General features: G+C 35.7%; 1 protein-coding gene across 6 annotated transcripts in view; it reads right to left on the minus strand.

Moving 5' to 3' along the window:
- Positions 1-20288, minus strand: part of PRKCZ (protein kinase C zeta) — a 45974-nt gene that overhangs the window by 4429 nt on the left and 21257 nt on the right. For 3 of the 6 annotated variants that reach the window (XM_035557802.2, XM_035557801.2, XM_050714957.1), the window contains exons 6-17: positions 15567-15652; positions 12525-12656; positions 11296-11377; positions 10781-10833; positions 8674-8862; positions 7303-7400; positions 6437-6523; positions 5625-5760; positions 5189-5276; positions 4368-4487; positions 3347-3426; positions 2685-2774 (exon numbers count right to left, since the gene is read on the minus strand). In XM_035557802.2, the coding sequence (XP_035413695.1) occupies positions 2685-2774; positions 3347-3426; positions 4368-4487; positions 5189-5276; positions 5625-5760; positions 6437-6523; positions 7303-7400; positions 8674-8862; positions 10781-10833; positions 11296-11377; positions 12525-12656; positions 15567-15652 (1241 nt within the window). Of the gene's footprint in view, positions 1-2684; positions 2775-3346; positions 3427-4367; positions 4488-5188; positions 5277-5624; positions 5761-6436; positions 6524-7302; positions 7401-8673; positions 8863-10780; positions 10834-11295; positions 11378-12524; positions 12657-13394; positions 13474-14974; positions 15029-15566; positions 15653-15769; positions 15845-20288 lie in introns of those variants that run through there. The other 3 variants (XM_050714958.1, XM_050714960.1, XM_050714959.1) reach the window with 3 other exon arrangements.

Below are 20288 nucleotides of genomic sequence, written 5' to 3' on the forward strand. Positions count from 1 at the left end.
AATCTAACCAACCTAATATTCCTGATACCTCATAAATGAAAATGAGAAGAGTAATTAGGACCTTAAGAATTGCACCTTCTGCAACTCTGCAGAACAGTAGACTAGAAATCTAAGACTAACAGGCAAAACTTGTGATTTAAAAATGTAAGTGTACAAGTATAGGAATGCTATGGACTAAATTGAGCAGGAAGGAAATCGTATGCCTGATGAAGTGCAACACCTTTGCAAAGAGCAAATAATGAATTAACCTGGAAGTCTTACTAACAGAGCAGGGGAGACTACATTTGTCCTGTAGTCAAATTTGCAGTAGCACAGATTTGAAACACTAATTCTAAAATTTACATTCAGTTAAAAAAACAAACAAATCCAACAAAGCTATAATTACCATAATTCAACTTAAGAAAGAACAGATAAGCACAACGTAAGTGATGAGTAGATACCACTGACCAAAATGGGTCCTTATATTACCAGTATGTTAGGAAGCATGGTTTTCGGCCAGGACATCCCATCATGCTCGTCACCAAATAAACAGCAAAAATGTGATCAATCAAAAATTCTCACTCTTGTGTTTAAGACGAAAGTATGGTGAGTACAAATGAGGATAGGAGAAAATTGTGAAACTATACTGGGCCATGAATCTCAATACATCAGCATCCCATCAGGTATCAGGTCTTAGAAAGCATCATGAAACTAGTTTAAGACAGACAAAATCTGTTCCCTCCAAACAAGAATAGCAACATGAAAGAAAGAGCAAACTGATTTTCTAAAAATTGCTGTAGGGCACTAATACCGTCATTATGAGTCAGACGTAGGTACGTGTTAACATTTCAACAGCAAGGCGCTCAACTAGATGTTAAACATCAGATTGTTTATTTGTTACACTTAGTAACCGTGGCTTGGTAGTACTTTTTCCATTACGTAATGGATAAACACCATAAAAAAGGCCCTAGGATAAGAACAGACTTTATGAACTGAAACAATCAGAAAGGTTGTTTTGGTGTTTCTCTGACTGCCATCAAGCCATCCTATACACAGAGTAAGTAATCTAAAATGTTCTTAGCTGTGTCACATACATCTACATGACCAACACCTAAAACAGCATTTATGGTGTATGGATTCACTTCACTATTCCTTATTTTCTTCCATGTAACTCAAGTTCCATTCAATTTCTTAAATCAATTTTAAACTAATTTCCTTCTGCTTCACCCGGAAAAGATACGAATAACTTTTAAAGTCAAGTCTTCTCTACTCACCACCTGCTTTTCAGAAGAAAATTTTAATTTAAAATGTTTTCCAAATATTTAGTTTTATCCTCAATACATTTCCCAACATTAGAAATTTGGCTTAGGTTTCTTCTGACATTTTAGATCAGCCTGAGCAGCACTGTCCTACTAATCTCGCAAAAACAGTACAGACAACCAACCCCTTTTTTTTTTTTTTAAATACATATTTAATACCAAGGTTTTCAGCCAAAAAATTAGGCAAAAAAATCACAATTCAAGTTAAATTAGCATAAGTGTTGACCAAATAGCGGTCTTCTATATTAAAAAAAAATAAACCCTACAAAACAACAGAAACCCTGCAGCACACGATGTTTATGCCTTACCACAAGCTATAGCAAGGTGCATTATGCACCACTAGAAATAAAAATCACGAGAAGTCTGATAGAATTAAAGACACCCTCATAAACATGGTAGAAATAGCTTTGTAAACAGCAGGTATTTTAAAACACTGGCTCCTAATTTAGTGAATGTCTTCTCTGAAGAGTGTGAACAATGAATGTCTGAACAACAGGCCTCAAAGTAAAAATGTAATCATGCAGCTCTCTCCTCTGAACCTCTTTCATGTTATTACAGGCATTGTTGCTTGCCTGTTTCTACATTTCCTGCAGACTCCCAAGGACTATGCAAACACCATACGCGTATATTTTCATTCTTCAGCTAGGTATTAAAAACATAATGCTGGTAAGGAAGTATTCCTGACTTGTTTTGCTTCATTAACTTTTATTGACATTTCAGCAATGTCATTTCCCTGATGATTTTCTATGAAAACAGAAGTAGGCACAATTACAAAGAAACAGAAGTTTTTAAAAAGCTAATTTTAATACATTTTTATGCCTCTAAAAGCACTGAAATGCACATTGTCTACTCCACCATGAGCTGAAGACTTCTCTAACAACTATACCAAAGAAAACCTGAAATTATCAGATAATCATTTTAAATAGCCACAATGCTTTCAAACCACATTTTAAAAAAGATTTTTTAAAAATGTACTACAAGTAGGCTACAAATGCTTCCTTTATGTGAAGCACCTCCTCTCCCATGGCTGCATACAAACTGGTTTCATGGCTCAGTTAAATACTATCCTTCCCTCCCTTCAAGGCAGTGGTTCCACCAATGCCTCAATGTTTTTTGAAGTGTTCTCTAAAATTCATCATGTATTTTAAAAATGATACGCAGAAGTTGTAACCATTCTTAAAGTTCGGAAAGAAGCTAAATCTCTGGTTGGGAAAAAAAGCCTGTTTGCATTACCTTCTGTCACCTGAAGAAAGGAAAACAGCTTTTACATTTACCAAATTGAAATACTTCTTGATTAGTGCTTCTAATGGGGTTGCTACATGTACAACAAGAAACCACAGAAAGTGTTCCTTTTGAATATGTATAAACAGAAGTAAATATTTTTACCAGATCCCAGTCTATGCTGCGGAAAAACGTATGAGACTTGATATCAGAAAATCCTGTTTGTGGCTGACAACCAAGCCTTTCTTTGGGATCCTGCAAAAAAACAAAAGCTGATGTTACATACTGAGTCAGTTACAGCCCCTTTCTGTCAAAAGCTTATCTACACAACTCAAGCATGTCCTGATAGTAAACAAAATGATACAAAAAGATGCACATATTATGGCTACCAAGTCATTTCATTCTTTTTTCTTATTCTTTGATGAAGTTTGTATGAAACTTCATTTTTAACATAGTATTTTACAACTCAAAATAACTAGATTTATTTAAGAATTCATAATTAATATCCTTCTCTCCTTTAAAATTATAATGCTTCTATGGATTTCAATCAACTTAATTAAATGAGTAATAAGCATTTCAGAGAAGAGTTTATAAACATCTAGAACAGTTTTTAGCTAGGCGTGGGCTTTCAAAACAAGTCTATAATGTGGAATTTTTCAGTAATTTAACAACGAAGAAGTGGTGTGTTGTTTTTTTAAACATACAGGATGCCAAGGTTTTATAGATTTTCTTAACAGTAAGCAGATTAACTTCTTAACCGTATTCCTTTCAACAGGAAGCTCTGACTTCCAGATATTAGATGCTAAAAATAAGAGAATGTTATTTACCTTGTTTAAAAATCCTTTTAACACATGGGAGGCCTTGACAGAAAGAAACCTTGGAATCCGGATTGGCTTCTCAAGAATAACTGTTACAGGTTTAAAAAAGCAATATTGTTTTTTCTGTTTTATGATATTGACCATGATTTTAATACAAACATCATACTGTTTAAAAACGTCACCATTTGGAAAATGGGAAGATATCGTAATTATTTAAAATAATGCAAACAAAAGGAGCTACAGTAATACAAGGACTATTGCACCAAAACTTCAAGATTTCCTAAAAGAAATGTTGCTTCATTATCTTTTTCTGTTCTTTGTAGTACTAACAGAGAATAGAACGTCTTTGGAGTCATTAGCATATGACAACGTGTGCTTTTAAACAAAACTTCAGTTGATATGAATCTCACTAAGAAGTCTGTAGTAAAGTGTTATGTAATTGCAACAGTAACTAGCTTAAAGAATAGTTCTGCATTTTAGGGAATAGGCAACTTGACAATTGTCAAGCTTAAAAAGTTTCTGTTGTAATAAATGTTACAAGCATTAGTACTTTTGTTTAGAAAGCTCATATCACTACTCCTGAAGGGTACAACTGATTAACAAACAGTTATACTAATTCCCTAAGTAGTAAAAGGAAAGTTATACGGATCAAAACTACAGCTCAGTAAGGTTCTTTCTCAAGAGATCCTCCTATCCTCTCACATAGCATTGATTTTAAAATTCATTCTTAGCCTGCAGAGTGCCTTTGAACAAAGATGCCATTCCATGCAACTTCTGATGGTTATTTCTACACTGTGGGCATGCTTTGTCTGCATCAGGCTTCCTAATTCCAGGCCATTTTATCTCAGTTCAACAAAATTCCCAGAATTAAATACTTAAAATACTGGGGCCCTTTATATATAGTAGGTCTGTGGGGAGCCATGAGATAAGAGAAAAGGAAAACAAGACAGTTCTAAGTGTTTTACTGCAATGATAACTTCCATTGTTCCTCCCCCAAGAGAATTCATGGGGAAGGAAAAAAAGACTGTACCTTGGAAGAGGTAATCTTCAGTGTTCATGTCTGGATTGTCAGTAATGATATCAAATGGAGACCTTCCTGCCATCATTTCAAACATCAACACGCCAAGAGCCCACCAATCCACGCTGAACCCTGTAAATATTTAAAGAGAAGATTTTCAGCCTGGACTCCTTGAATTCCATTGTTCTCTCATAATATGAAGATTAATGGCCTGTTTCTGCAGAGTACTGAAATTCTCTAATGTCACTGAAGCCACAGATATAATGAACAGCATCACTGGATAAGACTTGACAGTTCTCAGAATTCAGCAGCAGAGGCAACTTGTACAGGATTTTGTAGGTGTCTGCCAGAGAGCAGTCGTCCACTGTGCTTAAGCTGGAAATTTGTGTTGTGTTTTTTTTTTTTTTTTTAAAGGAGGCTGAACATTCTAGAATCTAGAACAGTACACAGCTCAACCTACTGATTAGATCAATTCACAACTAACACTGGTTAAAAGACTAGTTTTGATTCTGCATAAGCAATGAATTTTGGCACAGCATTCTAGCTTCGCCTGGGGGACAAGAGCAGCTGGGATGTAAACTACATCAAGGAGTGGGCTTGGTTTTGATACAGTATCATTGAATTGTTCTTTTCCAGGGAAAGTAGGATTTAAAAGAAGCTGAAATGAATGACTACAAGAGAAAAAACACTTTCTCATTTCAAAAAAATTAGACTCTGCAACATGCATATTTTCTCAAAATATACAAACAATACTATTTGAATCAACCTACAACCGCAACTTGGATTTCTGCTTGATTATAACTCTGATGTCAAATTGTTCAGTCCTAGCTTACCATATTCTTCTCCCCTTAGGATCTCTGGTGCAATATAATTTGGTGTTCCACAGAAAGTGCTTGTAGTGTCACCAGGGCCCAATCCTTCCTATATACACAAAACAGTTAAAAAAATAAATTAAAAGTTGACTTCTGTTTGTCACATAGGAAACAAAATAGTAGAAATTTAACTGAGCCAACGAGGTCAACTTCGTTTGTCCTCAAAAATGACCCACATAAAAAATAAAAAGGAAAAAATTACAAACGTGGTCCTATTCATCAGTCATTTTTCAGAGTACAGTTGCTACTCCACAACTAAATTCAGGCCTCAGTAACACTGGTGATAAGCAAAAGGTAATTTCTGCCAGAATATTGCTGAGTGCTGTATTGGACTTAGAAGCTTGAAAATAGATATACTGAGTGACAAAGAGACAGAGAAAGGTAAGAAAAATCCTACCTTGCACATGCCATAATCTGTTAATTTGATATGACCCTCCGCATCCAGAAGAACATTGTCTAGTTTTAAGTCTCTGTAGATTATGCCTCTTTCGTGTAGAAAGTTTAGAGCAATACAAATTTCAGCAGCATAAAACCTGAAGTTGAAAAGGAGAAAATCACATTAACAGAGATTGTACAACAGCAGGTGCAAAGAAAAAGATCTGCTCTTAAAACAAGAGCTTATCAGCCAGCTTTTCTCTATGAACAGGATACTGAAAAGCAGCTACATTTATTTACAAGGACATTGAACTCATATTGTAAAATTATTCCGTAAAATAAGGCAAATTATTTTAATTCTACTAATGAAGAAAATATTCTTTATCTCACATATTTTTCAGAAAAATCTCAAACTAACGACACACAAGAACCGTATTTTCAGCTTAAGACAAGACTTTACACAGCGCATGATAGCAACCCAGGTTTTTCTTCCTTCTATCACCAACTATATTAATTCAACATAAGATCAAAAGAATTAAAATAGCTACGCCATCTATCAACCTATCAAAGAAGTGTTAACTAGATATGAAGCAGTAAACAAAAATAAATAGGAATAACTTGCTAATTATGAAATGCTTTCTTGCTTTAAAAAGTATGTATCCTTTTTTAAAAAAGTTAACATTTCTCCACATGGCACAACATTCTAATCTTTAAAAACAACCTCTCATTCTTCCTTTGCTATTCATCTTCTTTTATAGAATAAAGCTTTGAAAGCATTTCATACATAACGTTAAACAACACAGGAAAACCACTACAGCTGTATTAATAAAATACCTTGCGTGTTCTTCAGGAAGCTTTCTTTGCCGTTGCATATGAAACATAAGATCTCCCCCATTTACATATTCTATGACAAGAAATAATCTGAAAGTATATAATACAATTAATGGCTTCCAGTGAAATTCTCAATAGGAAAAAATTATTTGTACTCTTCCAATTTAAGCCATTTTCAACTTCCACTCTTGAATTAGTCATTCATATTTCTCAGAAACTATTTAAAAAGGGAAAAAATATTTATTTAATCCATGTTATGTAGGATCACGTCCTTTATATAAATGCAAATAAAAATGGTGAATTCAGACTAAATGGAAAGAGGCAGCTGCATTCAACAGTTTGGTGTTAACAGACACACAAACTGTTCTCCTACTACAACTTGTTTTCTTCGGACCAACTAGCACAATCTGATGTTGATGAACTTATGCACTTGAAAACAGTTTCTTGCTTCTCTTTGTTTCTTTAGTGTAAGATTTGTAACACCACAGCTATACCCAAACCAAATTCAAGACATTGCAAACTGATTCTGCCGCCTTCTGTAGATTCAGGTATTATAAAACTCACACAGCAGCTGTCTTACCCAGCTATCATCCTTCTATTCCTGAAGCCACAGGGCTTGTGCTCAGAAAAACAGCACGCAGTTCCTCCTCTCATCCTTCTCCTTTCCAATTCAGAGCTGGAAATCCCTGCTTTTTGTCCCACACCAACTTACTGCCTTAGAACTGGCATTGCTGGAGCAGGGTAGCCCTGACACCACCAATGCTTCCTTCCAGAGATTTCTGTGTGACAGCAGTGGTTTTGTTTGTAACAACTGCTTTTCATATATCAGTGATCAAGGTTTTTAAAACAAAATTTCAGATCTTTCTTACCGACTTGTTGTTTGAAAGCATGAATGTAAACCAACTAGGAATGGGTTACTGGATGCCTGTTCAAACACATGTTTCTCTGTCTGTACCCAATCAATATCCTGAAATAGAATAATTGAACAATCAGAACTTCTGCTGGATAACCACTGTGGGTATTTCCAGAAATTGTGAACATCTATTCTCCCTTATGTAGTGTCATTGTTACAATGTTCTTAAGATAAAAACCCCTCAATCTGGAAAAAGATAGAAAACATTTTAATTCCATTATATATTCAGAAGTTCCTTAACCATTTAGAAAGGGCTCTGCACAAAATTCACTAAATTCCTGTCAAGAATAGTTTCACAGTAGTGAGACGTTGTATGAAGGGAAACAGAGTTCAACCACAGAACAACCAGCCTGGCTGAGCAACTAAAGCCTCAAAGGGAATCAGGAAGTATCTCCATCAAAAACAGATCTAATAGGTGTTGTGCTGAGACACTCCTGAAGATAAAGCACCTTACAACGATAAACACGAGTGCCAATATGAACCTCAAATTCAATTTTGAATAAAACAATGTGTCCACTTTGGTTTTAATGAATGAGCATCTCCTTAAGAGACTTCAAAGGAAACTCAGTTTCATACATACGTATAACATACTAATATGGGCTGCCTGCTCACTGCAGACCAGTTATCCCATCCCCTGAATATGCCTACCATGGCACATTCCAGGTCTATGGCACTGCAGGTGGTTTGCTGGGATTTGTTCATGCCCATTCTATTCCACCCCCGACTGTTTTTGTTCTTTTTCTAACTTGCACACTTGAGTGTTTTTTTGTTTTTAAATCAACAGAATTTTGATGATAATCAGGATGTACAGCACTGATTTGCGTAGAAGACTTTTTAAAACAAGTCAGTTAAACCTTAGTGACCTTAAATGGTAGCAAATAACTTTTTTTAAACCTACGGAAAAAAAACACTCCAGAGTACTGTGCACATACGCACTGTAACTGCAGGAACAGTTTCAGCTCCTAGTCTGAAATACAAATACTTTGCATATAAATTATATAAATTTGTCTGCTTTTGAAAACATTTTTTTCGTTCTAAATTAAGTGCCCGAATTCTACCCCATTCATCTCCTCTCACAGATTAGCACACAAGTTGGTACATTCGTCACATGCATTCTACTAAAATAAGGACTTTCATTAAAATAGTGGACATTTCTCTCAAATTTCATCTTGATGTTAGAGTTTATGCAGTTGATGACGCATTCAAAAGCTAGTAGAACTTCTATTACGCAAATGCCATCTAAAACTTCAGCTTCTTATTTGAGTATTTTTTGTTAAACAGTATTAAGCTTTAAAAATACGTAATGTAACAATTAACAGCCTTTTACCTCATCGTCATGGACCAATTCTTTTTTCACTACTTTCATAGCGTAAATTTGATCATTCTTTTTTAATCGAACTAAAAGAACTTTGGCATAGCTTCCACGTCCAATAACTCTGATTAAATCAAAGTCCTGTAGTCCAAGCCCCTGAGAAATCTTAATTCCATCCATCCCATCAATGACTGGTTTGATATCCTGTATAAAAAAGGAAACAAATTTACGCTAGAAACAGATGCTTTCACAACAAGTAGCTATTACAGCAGAGGTCTTTAATCACTGGACAGAACAAGGTAACTTCACATGCTGTTGTCACTGCCGCACAGATTTGAAGGGTCGATTATAACCCACTTATTTAGAAATTTTTTTTGGTATTGGTTTTGTTCTTGTTAGTAGCTACTGTGTTTTTCAAGGTTCTGGTTTGTTCAATGAATTGTTCAAATATTCCCTACTGGATAACAGAATGCAATGCCTTTACAAATGGGGTCTTATTCATTCTTGACCTGTAAGCATGTAGAATTACGCTTTCAACTGAGCAAAGAGCATCTTCCATATTCTGACACAGATACTGTAGTGCAAATTAATGAAAGCTAACTAAAAAGAAGATATAAAACAGTAATTTGCTAAAGAATACACCCATCTTGGTTTCAATTTAGAAAACTGCCTAAGATTTACTACAGTAATTTGAAGATTTTTAATAGGTGCCTATAAACATACAGAAAGAAATAGCAATTTCTCAAAAGTGAGAATTTGCAGAAAATATTCAACAATGAAGAATGTTGTTTTAAAATTCCTTATTGATTTTAACTGACAAAGTTAATTCCAACAAATAGTTAAGATAACATGAACATGAGACTTGAAAAGCAAGAAGTTCAATTAGACAAATACGCTATGCATTTGCACTTTCCTTATTTTTACCAGGATATACAATGCTTTGACATACTTCTATGGCCTATTTTTATCTGACCTCAAACTACAGTACTTGTAGACAGATCAGCGTTCTGCTGAACTAAGGAAAGTACTTATATAAAGAATCTTGATCTAGGATTGACTGCTATTAGAAGAGATTGGTCTGAGCCTGAAGACGCTCTAGTCAACAAAGCTACCAGAATACCACATCCTCTTTGCAGGACACCTTAAATTATTTTAGTAAAGCTCAAAAGCAATATGTAAAAGTCAGAGGAGCATAATTCAGGTCAGCTGAACAAACAACACCTATCAAAATTTAAACACACACAGTATCTACCTGAGCAGAAGTCAGTAACTCCAGATAGCAATTAAAATTCTGTTTTAAAATTTATATCTTTCCATCCATGAATTTGAGACAAATCCTAAATGCACATGACTGAAAATAAGGTAGTCACTTACCCAAGAGCAGCAACTATTCAAGTGTAAATTAATAGTAGTGACAAGCATTGTAGTGGAGGTAGAGACAAGGTGCAGGCTTGTTGAAGAGCAGGATAACTAAGTGCTAGCATTCTGCAAAGTGCATTTATCTCAAATATGCCAGAAGCATTTTTAGAAGCAGTTTCTTGAAGCCCTTTAGAATTTAAGTGTGTTGGGATCAAACTGCTTTAAAGGAATAATGCTCTTTGTATGCAGAGGTTGTGTCAGAACCTCTACAAAAGCTGAAAAACAGAGCTCAAGTCTATGTTATTTTACTTGTATTTCCACAGGAGCTCTCTATAAATTATTAGTTAGAGACAGCTACATAGTTAAGGTACTATCAGATTGAACCAATTTTCATATTGTTAGCCTGCAGAGGTAGCCTTAGGGTGATAAGGGGTGTACATCCATTAGAGAGGGCAGATGATGAAATGTCAATGCCACCATATGTTGGAAGAACCAATAAAGTCAAAAACCTGTTAAATCAATGTTGTTTCAGCATGAATGGAGAGAAAAAACATCTCTCACATCATGATTGAGATAAGAAGAGCTGTTTACAGAAGAAATCTGAAAATCCAAAAATACTTTAGAGATCATTTTCAGAAAAAAAAAACAGGCTTCTGATTTCAATGGTAGCAGAAAAAACAGGACAAATAACTAATTACTTTATAAAAGGTGTGTGATTAAGAGTGTGTAAAAGTGAATTACAGAAGTAATTTTAAAAACATACCTCAGAGTCATCTTTAATGCTGTCATGTTTCCTGTTTGAAGGAATGTAGGGAACTGCAAAATCAAACAAAAGTAGTGTGATTAAGGCCTTTACTAGAAATCATTACAAAACTGATAAATGGAAAGATGATTTAGTGGCTTGGGGTTAGCAGTTTGCTAGTCCAAGGTAACCTTTAAAAAAAATCAGGTAAATTGGAAACCGGGCCTCCTATACCAACTTTTTTGGTCTATAGATCCACTCCATCAGACCACACTTGCTAATATAGAGAGCCCAGCCTAGATGAGAGTTTAACTCCTCCAATACTGAACACAAAAAAGGCAACTGCAAACTCAAGGTTAAAGATCTCATCCTCTGAACTAGTTAAGGATGTCACAGGAGGTAAAGTTAGCAACTTGATGAACTTTAATAGCGCTCCATTGTTCACAGATTTCTGGACTATGCTACTGTCACAGTACAAGTAAGGAAGCGCATGAATTCCATCTTTTAAACATCCTTTTTACCAGGAAAATACTCACTTCCATCAGCTTCTTCTGAAGGGAGGTCAACTTCATCATTTTTATCATCTAACTGAGGTTCCTGGGAAGGCATGACCGAATCCTTGTAGAACATAAATCATACAGGAAAAATGTCAATTTACACAGTCCCTTTTAAGTCACCATGTCTTATCACATAACTGCAATACAACAAGAACCTGACATTTGTAGCTTCTGAAAGAAAGCCGGATTTTGTAGGAAGTATTCCTTTGTAACACATTACAATAACCATCTACCAAAAAGCCTAAATGTTATTTCAACTCTCCTTTGTAACTACAGGAGATGCTTAGCTGTCTTCTAAAAGTGAGATTATTACATTTTATTGCAAAGCTCTAACTTCAATTCTGTTAAAGAATGTTTCATGGGGAACTGAAACAAAGTAAACATACTTCAATGATGTTACATACTCAATTTAGAGCACTGGCAATATTTCTTTCCTGTTTAAAAAAACAGGAATAGTTACTCATTATGCAAAGGTATTGAACAACTTGGTAAATACAACAATATCAAGCAATTTTATAATATGTTTGGATCCTGGTCTCATCCCCAACTCATGATGAGTCATGTATGATTATTCCAGTAGGTATAGCAACACGCATAAATATATTGCAAAGAATCTGGTAGTGTCAAGTCATATGTAGGCAAGTCATACGTAACACCAGTGAAGAAAAAATTGGGTTTAGCTTCTAGTTAACAAAAAGATGACGCAAGAACCAGTGAAATACTGGTTAAAGTCTGTGACAAGTATATAGAAGAGCTAAAGTTTAGGGTCACAATTTAATATTTAAAATATTGGAAAGATACTGGAGTTGCTGCTATGGCAGAGAGGAAGAAAACAGGATTGGAGAAACAAATGGAAAAACATCAGAGGTGCAAAAACCACACAAGTGCCTCGGTGCTTAAAATTCAGCAATAGGCTAAAAGAAGCAACCACTAAGATTGTCAATAACAACTCTTTTATCTATCTGTAAAATAAATTATCTCCACTGGAGAAGTCAAATTCAAGCTTGCTCACAGTCATATCACAAGTTTTCTTCTCAGTTTGTCTGTACTGCTCACAAACTACAGGCCTGTCCTCCACAGACATTCTGGAAACTGGAAATCAAATACTGCCAAGTGTTATAAATCTTCAACCATACAGGATGCATATCTAGAATAAGCAAAACAGGACACAACCAAACACCTTAGTTTTAGACAGAAAGCAAACTTACCATATGCCTTTTGCAGGTCAGTGGAACAAGTATATGACAACGTTTATGGACCAACAATTTGCAGTTGATACACTTGTAGCCTTGCCTTCCGAGACCCCATATCCTTTCGCTGCACTGGCCACAGTATGCTCTCTAAAAGCCAGAACACATATCATCAATTTCAGTTATCAATTCCCTTCTGTAGGCTGGTAGTTAGCTGGCAGAAAGGACCTACCCTACAACAACCCATCCTACCCATCTCCTAGAAATATTGAATAGTAGTTATTTCAGAATACCCAGGATTTCATGAATAACTGAAGGTTACACCTCATGCTTAGAATTGAGCTAAAATACACTTTTTTTTTTAACTGAATGTTAAGAAAACAAATGTCTCAAACAGATGGAATACATCACAACCTAACATTTGCAAATCATCTTAGACAATGAGTCTATTCTGCACTTCAGATACTGACAGAGGTTACCCAAACAAAATCAACAAGAATTTGCACAAGAGTACACAAAAAGCAGCCAAACTGACTACTTTCAAGAACACTAGCACAAAATATTATGAGCCTCCACAAATTAAAGTATAAAGACTGGTCTACATATGCACCTATACACTTCTGACAATGGTAGATCATCAGTAGAAACTCTGCAAAACAAATTAAAAATCTTATCTATCAAGTCTGATTTAAAGCCTCTGCACGTTGCATTATTTAATATCAGAAATATATGGCCTTTTTTCTTTGTACAGGGAAATCGCATCTGAATAAATTAAATCAAAATGAGGACAAAGGAAGAAGCGAGACATTCTGCTGCTGACTTTAACAAGGCACTTCTTGAAGTCATTTTTCCGGTGTATGTGTGCTGTGGTCATTTTCTCTACGTTACCCGAACTGCCAAACAGATTCTTTTATGCCAAGAAGCCACCTAATCTCAGTTCTCTTTCTACACATGGTGCACAGATTGCCAAAAGAATATGTGCTCAGTGTTCACTCTCTGCAAATTTTCCCCGGTAGTTCTGACAGGCGAGGGAGGCTGCCTATCACTCTACAAGCTGCACAAGCAGTCCTGCGCTCATCCCCCATGCCAGGCTTCGAGCTCTGCAACTGTCCCAAAGCCACAGAACAGTGAAAGTCTGTTCCTCCAAGCAAACTGCAGTTAGTGTGGTTATTCAGATCCTCAGACTAATGAATCATACAGTGTCCTGCCCAAAAGTATTCAACAACTACGAATCCTTACTGGTAGTATTTAAAAAAATAATACAAGATTGGATTTCTTTTTTGAAATGTTTTGTGTATTGCCTTTCCTATATTTTGATAGCTGTAGAAAACCAAACGTAGCTACATTCCAGTCAGCTATACAGCTAGTTCTTGACTGGGAATAATCCAAACTACGCTGTCCAGGCCAAAACAAACATAAAAACCGTACTGTGTACAAGAGAGCAAGCCTTGGACATCTGTAGCCACTTCTTTCCATTTCAAAACTCCTGCTCCACCAGACTACCTTTAGTATTCTTATATACGTCTGGCAGCAGTAACATGAAGGCTAAATAAAATGTTTAGGGCCTGGAAAAAGCATGCAAGAAATTCTCATTTACTTCCATCAGATGCAGGAAAGCAAGAAAAAAAATGGACAAAGGGGCAGCTCTCAAATTCCACGAGGAATACAGGTATCCCTCATGCCTCCCCAAAATGCATACAAACACAGAAGTAAAAGAGTTAACCCTTACATTATGCCCAACAGAGATATACCAAACAATATCAAGGCTTAGATTCTTGAACACGTTCATTTACCTGAATTAACCAAAGAGGTTTTAAAAAATTATTTTGAAAGAGGAACAAATTCATAATGTAATACTGCAGTCTTAAAAATTCAGTCAATGTGAAAATTGTGTCTAATTCAGTAATGCTTACCTATATGACTAATTTATTATTAATCTTTGCATTTTCGTGTCGCGTCAGCTCATGGCAACTTTATTTCTAGCTTCAGTTGGATTTTGTTTGTACTACAGTTTTATATGATTCCATTTCTACAGAGACAGTTACAAAGTCTTGTTTAGGGCTGTTAGCAAATAAGCATGCTAATGAGGTTTCAAAATCTTCACTTGTTTATTCACCGTTAGCCTAACTCCCATAAAAACTTATTTATATTAATAACACTAGATTCTTAATGTGGCAGATATGTATTCACAATGCTTCAAGGAAATGTTTTATGAGCATCTCAAAGTATGGAATGTTTCATACTATAAATTAAAAAAATAGTCGGTACCCCACATTACACAAATGCTTGTTGTAATTCAGATAAATAACTTTTATTTTCACATATCCAGCAATACTGAGATTGAAGGGGCTTTTCCTTCTTTTAAAATGCAGTTTTGGGGTGGGGAGCATTAAAAAATATATTCCATCCAGGCAGTAGTAAAGATTTCATAAAAGAAATGTTACTGCTGAATCAAAAAGTTAACTCACCTCACTGTACTCAGTTTTGTACCGAATTCCCAAAAGTGTACATTACATTTGTATATGTGCTGCAATACTTTGACATAATGGGCTAAGCCAAGGAGGAGCCTCAGCCTTAAAGCTACATTCACTTGCTTATGTGGATTAAGGCAGATTCTTAATACAGCTGTATTTTAGCTCACACACGGGATGCTTTTTCTTAATTAGATTATGTAATACTTCAGATTCAAAATAGTTAAAGGCTACGGCTCTTGGTATTAATTTCAAGAACGACAAAAAGTACTGAAGGTAAAAGATTATGCTGTAATCAAGCAGCACGATCACAAAGGGTGGAGACAAGAAAAGCTGATCTAGGCACATCCGTTTAAATATTCACAAAAACAGTTATTAGAGACTTTAAATACATTTTCAGCTAATCAGATTTAAAGACTCAGTTGTATGATTTTTACGACCCGAATAACACTGCACAGACCAGAAGTCACATCAATAAGCGTCCTGCTTTTCCTCTCTTTTCACCACTCAAATACAGAAGAGCACGGACTGAGAAAACAATTACCACAGAACATTACCGAAACCCAACATTTTATACAACAGTACTCACTCTGTTAAAACGTTTGGCTTGAAACAAATGCCCATTCACTCTGTACAGCTTCCTCCATCTTCTGGCTCCACGTCGGTAGATTGATTCTAAGAAAGAAATTAAAAAGGTATAAAGCAGCAGCATGGTTGCACAGTGACAGCAGACGCACTACATTAAGCAAGTTGTGACTAAAAACAATCTTGCTTTTCTAATTATCAACGCACAGCTAAAATCCCTGCTGATTTTTTTTTTTTTTTTTTTAAGGCAGCCTTAAATGACAGCTCCTGCAGGATGTGCTTTCACCACTGCCTCTCCCTTTTCTCTATCCCTGTCTTTTTCCTCACATGATCGTAATCTTGTTAGTTTCTTGGCTGCTGGCTGTTCAAGCTCAGGTGAGAAGGACAGATAACAGACAGTTAAAGAAACAGTTTCCTCCAGTAAAATTACAGTGTCAACACAAACACAAAGGGTGTTTGGTGCTAATAAGGCTTTAGCTGTACAGTACTGAATATGATACTAATCTGGAGAGTTACATTATTTGACCCCAATTTCATCTTTGTTAGCAAACATTACCCCAAAATATCTCTTCTGCTATGGAAGCAGCACAAGTAGAGGTCTGCAATTATTTCTAATATGGTCTAAACATGACAACAAGAAATCACTTAAGCTGTTGCAGACAGATTTTTCAAGAAGCCATACAAGATAGTACATAGCATCTACTCCAAATGTATTTGTTGTCACTTTTCACATACTTATGAGCAACGTTTGAGTGACTAATTAGAGAATTTCATATTAAATACTAAGTGCCGAAAAATTCATTGTGCAGCACCAGTCCTGCATGCAGCTGTAATGATGACACAGCCAGTCCCTGGCACACAACCAGCACCATGGCTTCCCATAGCAGGCAACCTCGGGGGTACTGGCTGGAGTGGGAACATGGGGAGGAAGAGGTGGGTGGTGAGCTAAGCAGAAGAGTCAGCAGTCATGTTAGAACTGGCAATTTAGTCCTGCTATACAAAAATAGTAAAAAAAAAATAAAGAAAAAAGTCACATTTGGCATGATTTCCATTGCTGAATAATTAGTTCTAATGACACTTACTAAAGGATTCAAATTTATGAGCTTGAGGTTTACTGTAACACAGTTAAAAAGCTATTCTTGACAGTGGAACACTTATGACATCTCCTTAAACATTTCCAAGGATATACATCTTGCAGTGTTTTTACTGTTAGTATCACATTGCTTACAAAGGAAAAATCAAAAACTAGTATACTTCTTTAGATATCGCTATTTTGTAGCTATCTTCAGTAGCATGATGAGAAAGATTTTCCAACACAGAGCTTTAACTGTTTGCCTTTTTAAACACAAATCATTTATACTAGTTATAATGCAACTTAAAACAGTTGGCAGCTTGTACAAAATATATTTCATACACTTCATACAAAAAATTAGGAAGTAATACAGTTTCATAGGGAATGGAGAACTAAGCAGCTTAGGAAGTCTAACTCCCTCTGAGAAGGTAGCAGTAAAATGCACACTTTTGTTTTATTCACACCTTGTGAATAGCAACATACATGCTGTATGTCCTACGTAGGTCCGCTGGTTCTGCCAATGAAAACGATTCAGTTTCCTAATGTGGTTCTATTAGGATCGTCTTACATTGACCTAATTTCTTCTGTCATCCTAACAAGGTCTATTAAATTGCTTTGTACTTCTCGTTAAGAAGCATTGTAAGTTCTCTGTAGGAATCTCCATCAGCTGAACAGTTTTTGTTTAACTGAGAGTCCAATACTTGTTCTTAAAACTGACCTTTAATCAGCCTCATACAAGTGAAACAATGTTGAATATTCAACATGGTACACAGGGAAATATGCAATGTTAACTAAGATGCCTGACAATATAGCAAAGAACACGTAACAGGAAAGCTTTGATAAGACCTAATTGGTAACACCTCAACATGGAGAAATGTGTAAAGAATGAATTTATAACCCTCAGAAATTAACATAAAACCATCTTTAGTTCTCATGTGTCGTTTCTGGCTTTCAGGTTCCAAATACTTACATTTTAAATATTTATAACTTTAAAGGTAATGCAGGAGAAATTATTGATGAAAAATTATTTTCACTTCATATTGAGCCAGCTACCGTCAAAGGCTATGACATGCACATGCAATGTGTGAACACTGGCTGTAACACTGGTCAGATTTTAAATATTTCTTTGTTGTCCTTCACAAGCAAGACACAGAAGTACTGAAGATTGTTACCCCCCAAATCTGGGAACATTCATACATAAATATTCGCATGTGCAAATGTTTACTTGGCAAGTTTGAAACAGCCATTGCACTAATAAATTGATTGTTAACAATTTGAAAACAACAAGAAGATGAAAGACTGCCTGACACAGAATTAGCACACACGGCTACTAGAATAGGGATGTCTCGATTGATATGCTCATTTGACCCAAAGAGCTCTTCAGAATCTGCCAAATATAAACGTTCCTTAAAGCAAGCAAACAAACAAAACCCTTTCATAAGTGCAACGAAAATTTAAGTGAGAGCCTTGCAACACTATTGTGAAGTTTTTGCCTAAGCACATGCTTTGAAGAATAAACTTCACTCTCAGTAAAACAAAAACAAAAAAGCATCGGTGTAGTTATTGCTAGCACATTTAAAACAAACTTCAGCTCCATTTATTCAGAAAAATCAAACCTAATTCAGTAGTGCTTTGTGAAATGCTACTTACTCTTCATAATTAATTACAAATCTTCCTGATTAAACTGTGAAATATGCCATACACAAACATCAATGAAAAACGGTTCCACCAGTTACAGGATGACTTTTCACCATTAGGAAGAAAACTTCAAAGATGTTTTTCCAAAATAGCTAATTGATTCATTAGACAAAGCACCATATGGAGGCAACCTAATACATCTGTGTTCTGAACAGTAGCTTATCACTGACATGAGGAATATTAAGTGACTGGTAAGTTAACGAGCAGCTCACACTGATGAAGTCTGTAAATAAAAGAGCAAGTCACCTCCTTAATTACTGATAAATATTAAATCAAAGTTGGAATTTTATAATATTCTTAGGAGGCAACAGTCTAACAGAAGCTGAACTTAACACAGCTTAGCTTTAAAAAGTAGGAACCAAAACGGAGTGTTTCTTTACCATACTTAAATTCTGAAGAGGACTACTTTTTCAGTTGTATTATATTATTGAATGCCTAAAACAATCAGCCAGCTGCCTGTGTGTAAAAAGCAGAGTAAAGCAGCCACTGTTGTGCAGTTCCCTCCGTTGTCAAGCTCTGCAACTACATCACTAACAAGAAGGCCCAAGGAGCCCCGTAAATATACTTGACAGTTTTTTCAAATAAACATTCCTTTCATTTCTCTCTCTTTAAAAATGATTATAAGAAGAAAAAAAGGAAAAATAATAACACAAAAATTGCAGATATAAATTGATGAGTGAATTAACAAGTCTATTGTTCAGTCTTCACTGAAGACTAACTAATCTACAGAAGATACTCCCCTGTTCAAGAACAACCCCACCAGAACTTACCAGAAAGGGTGTGAACCTTGCCTTTGAAAAACGGGACTTGGTAAAGAAGAGGAATAGAAGAGCAATTGTTTTTCAAGTGACAATCTACTTTCCCAGCACTAGAGAACAAAAAAAATTTAAAAGATGGGCTCCAACCTCCCCCCAGGCCCAAAATATTATTTTTCCATCCAAAGAAGTTTGGCAAACCTTGTACTTTCCAGAATATGTGAGAATTCATCAGTTGTCTGAAAAGTGTGCTTTACAACAACGAATGGCAGTAAGACAACCACAAAAATTTTATTTCCTCTGCATTTGGATTTTACAAATGCTTTCTGCAATTCCAAAGTCTGCTTTTATGTGAACAAATCATAATGAAATCTTTTACCATACTAAGCAAAGAGATAATTTGCTATTGCTGCAAATCACTTCTCAGAGATTAATGCAAGTTGTTTACAGGCCAATTACACTGCCTGCCAGCTGGACAGTATGAGAATGCCCAGTTTTTGTTTTGTTCTTTTAATGTTTTGCTGAGCAGACAAGTGAGCATTCTTTCAAAACGAACTCAGGAATTACCACCAGGAAATGGATACTGGTATTTCAGATGGACTCTGAATTACATAAAAGGTTAACGTATAGAGATAATTACACATAAAGATAAATACATTTTGGGAAAGCAAACTCTAGAGAACTTGGATAGTGCATTGCTTCAATATCCGTTACGTAATATTTTCCCAAGCAGTGAAACAAAACTGCTTTCTAAAGCACGTAACAGACATACATTGTAGGGTATAGTAATAGGCCTTATTATGACTGAACTGCTACATACAATTGATGTTCTTTTTCAGAAGCTAGAGAAGGAAGTATCCTTAACAATGTAAGTAAGCATCAACTGCTTTCACCTCTTGCAGTTATTAAAATGGTCAGAAGATGGCATTTTATTTATTTTATTTAAAACCGACTAGCATTTGGGAAGCAACAGCATCCCCATTATACTTTTCAACATACACCAAAATAAACCTTTACGGGGAGGAAAGAAACAAGCACAATTAGGACAGGAATAATGAGGAAAAAAAAAAAAAAGCAAGTGTGCTACATGGAGTATCAGCAGAGAACCAACGGGGGGACCACAACCTATCTCAGAGAGCAATAATACTGACCTGCCATTCGTTGCAACACAGCCAGAACACTTTCTGAATACCCTACTCCC

Source organism: Cygnus atratus, chromosome 21 (genome assembly GCF_013377495.2).
Source record: "Cygnus atratus isolate AKBS03 ecotype Queensland, Australia chromosome 21, CAtr_DNAZoo_HiC_assembly, whole genome shotgun sequence".
In the NCBI taxonomy this organism is placed as follows: Eukaryota; Metazoa; Chordata; class Aves; order Anseriformes; family Anatidae; genus Cygnus; species Cygnus atratus.